Raw genomic sequence first — 5,000 nt, 5'->3', positions numbered from 1 at the left:
GACCTGCGTCGCACGCACCGACAGCAGCAACATAACAACCAGAAAATGCCCCCATCCCTCGGCCCTATTACTTATTAAAGACAGTCGCCATCAGTTCACACGTCCAGTCCTTTAACCAGCGCTCTGTCTCTCCCTCCCTCTCTCTCGTTCTCTCACACACACACATCTGTTCATTTCCACCTCTCCGCCCCGTGTCTCTCAGACAGCCGTGATTCACACTCCTCAAGCCGCAAGGCCCACTTGCGCGGACAATTCTTTACGTCCTCCATGCATGTTCCTCTGATTCCCATCTGTGACTGAGGCTTCGTTCATCGCCCACAGGACCCACGTCCGCCTATCCCAGGCTCAGACGGCTGGTTCAGACACCAGGACAAAACCAGCTCTACCCTCTTCATATCAAGCCTCAGGGCTGATCACCTATGTCCTTGCGTGCATTAACGTTCGCTTATCGATTCAGTTATGAGGCCTGAACGCAGCAGCCGGGTAAGACGCTCAGCCAACATGAGAACTAGAGCATTAGTGCTTTTGAAAACTGAAGGAAAAAACAAAAAAAACAAAAAAGCAGAAAAATCTCTGAGATGCCTGAGAGCTATAGCCTATTTCAGACAACCTCACTGAACTGCCTTATCGAAAATTTTACTCCCACAGCACAACACAGTTCCAATTAAAATTCTGCTCAGTAGGAGTCTGTACAAGCACATATCTTCCAATTATTTGAGATAGCGAGGTAAACTACCCTGGGGCGCACAAATTGAGTGCACATGCTCGCTTGAGAAACAATCACGAATGGCTTGCCCTTCGGCCTCTGTCTTCGCAAATGCAAATACGCGCCTCAGCTATCCTCTCCATCTTGTCGTGTTCAACCTCACAGCACTTCTCTCTCTGATTTCTCTCTCGTGGGCTGAGCGCAACATAAGGCGAAATATCTTTTCATACTCCCACCCTCTGTGGATCCTAGTGGATTTCCAGAGGCCTCGTTTGAACATCACTGCTTGTTTACAGTGAAAGCACTTGGCCATTCCTTTGCATGGCGTCTCAAACAGCAGCCTTCCTTCGCAAGAGGCCCCGCAACGTGAAACGATCTGAGTGTAAACACCGGTGATGTCACGGGCGGCGAGGCGAGGCGCGACGCCCACCAGGAGCGACACTTGCACTGCTTTCTTTCATGTTCTTTTAAAACCTGACATTAAAACGGAACTTTAAAATTTGCTTAGAATTTCCGCCACTTCCCATGACCCCAAAGAGCGTCTCACTGTTATTTAATTAAAGCTCACACTTCCATTGTGAGGGATTCGTCTACTAGTATAATGTATGTCTGACTCTTTTTAGTGAGTCGTATCAATGGCCTTGATCCGATTCTTCCAGCTTCCAAACGGGTCATATGTGCCTGGCTGAAATGAACTGAAAACAAATTCAAATCATTGCTAAGAGATTTTAGCTTAGCAAAATCTTGCTACTTAACCTACTTAATGTTTGTAAAACGGAAAGCGCGTGTTACCAAGTAACGCTATGGTTTTTGTTGCCTTGCTCGCGTTGACACAGGGGTGAAAGCTACATAGGTAGCCTTGGGTTAGCCTGCTATGAAATAATATGTATCCAGAAATAAGTAGCATGGTAGTCGATCTATATAAAGATAAGATCTTAAATAAAATGCATAGGCTAAAGAAGGTGCTGTCATTACACTGAGAGGTTTTCCTTGTTTAGCTCCTGGTAAACAGAGTAGCGCTCCACTGCCTGGGTCCTTGAGGGTCCTCCTGTAATAATATCAGCTCAGTTGAGGGTCCAAGCTCACGACAAACAACTAGCAAACTTCTAGGACATTTTAAACAAACCCACCTTCTTACCCTCTCCAAGGCCTGACAATTATTTATGTGTTTTAAGTGTTGTTTTTCTTTCATGTTTTGGGGATTTCATTTGAATGTGTGAGCTACACTTTCGACAACATTAGATAAAGTCCAGAGTAACTGATTTGGTAAATGAATTTATGATCCACGGTCTCTAAGATCTGCTAACCTGCTCACACAATAATATTTGCCATGGCGGTCAGTGTAAGTTCTGTCACTTAGACACAAAAGAGACTCCAAGCAGTATCTAAGGGTCCCTCCTGATCATACGTTTATGGCGCTTTGCTTTGCCTGAAGCCACAGACGCCTGGGAGTCGTTTCTTTCTTGCTCAGGTTAAAAGGTAAATGGCTTTATTTTTATTTTGGTAAATAGTTTTAGATATTATCCAAAATGATATGATCTAAAATTGGTGTGGCTCTGCTAGGTTACCTGGGCTCACTTCTGACTGGAGAGGCTACAGTGCTTTCTGATATGTTACTGGCCCTGAGACTTTAAGGGAGAATGCTAGATGTGAGGCAGAGCTGATCTCTCCAGCACCAGGGCTCTGCTGTCCTGCTTCCACGTCCACAATGTCAGCCACTCCCTCCAATCACGGCACAGTCTAATGTCAGCCACTCCCTCCAATCACGGCACAGTCTAATGTCAGCCACTCCCTCCAATCACGAGACAGTTTAATGTCAGCCACTCCCTCCAATCACGGCACAGTCTAATGTCAGCCACTCCCTCCAATCACGGCACAGTCTAATGTCAGCCACTCCCTCCAATCACGGCACAGTCTAATGTCAGCCACTCCCTCCAATCACGGCACAGTCTAATGTCAGCCACTCCCTCCAATCACGGCACAGTCTAATGTCAGCCACTCCCTCCAATCACGGCACAGTCTAATGTCAGCCACTCCCTCCAATCACGGCACAGTCTAATGTCAGCCACTCCCTCCAATCACGGCACAGTCTAATGTCAGCCACTCCCTCCAATCACGGCACAGTCTAATGTCAGCCACTCCCTCCAATCACGGCACAGTCTAATGTCAGCCACTCCCTCCAATCACGAGACAGTTTAATGTCAGCCACTCCCTCCAATCACGGCACAGTCTAATGTCAGCCACTCCCTCCAATCACGGCACAGTCTAATGTCAGCCACTCCCTCCAATCACGGCACAGTCTAATGTCAGCCACTCCCTCCAATCACGGCACAGTCTAATGTCAGCCACTCCCTCCAATCACGGCACAGTCTAATGTCAGCCACTCCCTCCAATCACGGCACAGTCTAATGTCAGCCACTCCCTCCAATCACGGCACAGTCTAATGTCAGCCACTCCCTCCAATCACGACACAGTTTAATGTAAGCCACTCCCTCCAATCACGACACAGTTTAATGTAAGCCACTCCCTCCAATCACGAGACAGTTTAATGTCAGCCACTCCCTCCAATCACGGCACAGTCTAATGTCAGCCACTCCCTCCAATCACGGCACAGTCTAATGTCAGCCACTCCCTCCATTCACGGCACAGTCTAATGTCAGCCACTCCCTCCAATCACGGCACAGTCTAATGTCAGCCACTCCCTCCAATCACGGCACAGTCTAATGTCAGCCACTCCCTCCAATCACGGCACAGTCTAATGTCAGCCACTCCCTCCAATCACGGCACAGTCTAATGTCAGCCACTCCCTCCAATCACGGCACAGTCTAATGTCAGCCACTCCCTCCAATCACGGCACAGTCTAATGTCAGCCACTCCCTCCAATCACGAGACAGTTTAATGTCAGCCACTCCCTCCAATCACGGCACAGTCTAATGTCAGCCACTCCCTCCAATCACGGCACAGTCTAATGTCAGCCACTCCCTCCAATCACGGCACAGTCTAATGTCAGCCACTCCCTCCAATCACGGCACAGTCTAATGTCAGCCACTCCCTCCAATCACGGCACAGTCTAATGTCAGCCACTCCCTCCAATCACGGCACAGTCTAATGTCAGCCACTCCCTCCAATCACGGCACAGTCTAATGTCAGCCACTCCCTCCAATCACGACACAGTTTAATGTAAGCCACTCCCTCCAATCACGACACAGTTTAATGTAAGCCTCTCTCTCCATAAATTACACTAATATTCAGTACATTCAGTTTTATAAAAGGTAGTGGCCATTAGAGCAAGAGGTAATAAGTGTGTGTGTTAGCGTGTGTGTGTGTGTGTGTGTACAGTCTTTTTTAATGCGTGTTAGAATGAATCATGCATCGCATTGGGTTCACACATTCTGGATAACAAAGCGGGTATTTCAGCCACAAAAGTGGAATAACCATCTTGGCAAAGCGTCTAGCAGACATCAAACTCAGCCGAGACTAAGGCACTGAAGCAGAGGAAAGGGTTAATGCCCACCCTTTAATGCTGAGCATGCAGGCAGTTAATCAATCAATCAGTCGTTCAGTGTATCATTCAATAAGTCAATGCCACCATCACTGATAAATTTATCACACAAGTTGAATCATTTGTCAAGTGCAGCTTTTTAGTTTAGAGTCTAATATCTTTCAAGCCTTTCTAGGAAGCCTTTGTTGAAATCTAGGAAGTCAATCGCTTTTTTGACCTGTTCTTATTTCCATGACCTCTGTTAATGAAGCTCTGCTGCAATAAGAAAGTAAATGTGCTCTTATTGGGGTGGAACAAATGTATAAATGTTTCAATTTTGACATGCTATCACTCTAAAGGCTGTAGGCATCATCTCTGACTATAGACTCTCCCAGGCCACTCCCAAGCTTACACAGCCATCCTTGAAACCACCAACACACCGAAATCTGAAAAAAGACAGCTGGCTGTACTCCAGGGCAAAGGTCACTGTCGAGAAAGGAGCATGTCGGACCATGGCGGGAGGATACGGGGAGGGAGAGGATTGCAGACTGGGACCTAGCGTGATACCGACCTGACAGACTGCCGCTCCGCTCTGAGCTGTTGTGGGAACTGGTGGTGCTGAAATCCTGTGATTGGTTGTGGGGCATTCTATTAGACAATCCATCAGCCAATCGGTAGTCGGGAATGAAAAGGAGTGCTAGTGGGGGTCGAAGGTCAAAAACAGTGGTGTCAGGTGAGTGGCAGGAGAAGCGTGAGCACATGCAGAACGTGCAGTTAGAGCAAACGGCCAGAGCTTTATACACACACGCACAC

The 5,000-nt window shown here is 47.6% G+C and overlaps 1 protein-coding gene across 9 annotated transcripts in view; it reads right to left on the bottom strand.

Annotated features, from left to right (window-relative positions):
- Window positions 1-5,000, bottom strand: part of robo2 (roundabout, axon guidance receptor, homolog 2 (Drosophila)) — a 263,407-nt gene that overhangs the window by 14,607 nt on the left and 243,800 nt on the right. For 5 of the 9 annotated variants that reach the window (XM_035534276.1, XM_035534278.1, XM_035534277.1 and 2 more), the window contains one exon: window positions 4,759-4,884. The exons of the other annotated variants lie outside the window; for them this stretch is intronic. In XM_035534276.1, coding sequence (XP_035390169.1) covers window positions 4,759-4,884 — 126 coding nt within the window. The remainder of the gene's footprint in view (window positions 1-4,758; window positions 4,885-5,000) is intronic. 9 annotated transcript variants of the gene reach the window in all.

The sequence above is a fragment of the Electrophorus electricus genome, chromosome 15 (assembly GCF_013358815.1).
Source record: "Electrophorus electricus isolate fEleEle1 chromosome 15, fEleEle1.pri, whole genome shotgun sequence".
NCBI classification, from domain to species: domain Eukaryota; kingdom Metazoa; phylum Chordata; class Actinopteri; order Gymnotiformes; family Gymnotidae; genus Electrophorus; species Electrophorus electricus.
The sequence above is the reverse complement of the archived record's forward strand: the minus strand, read 5'-3'. Positions and strand labels throughout refer to the sequence as shown.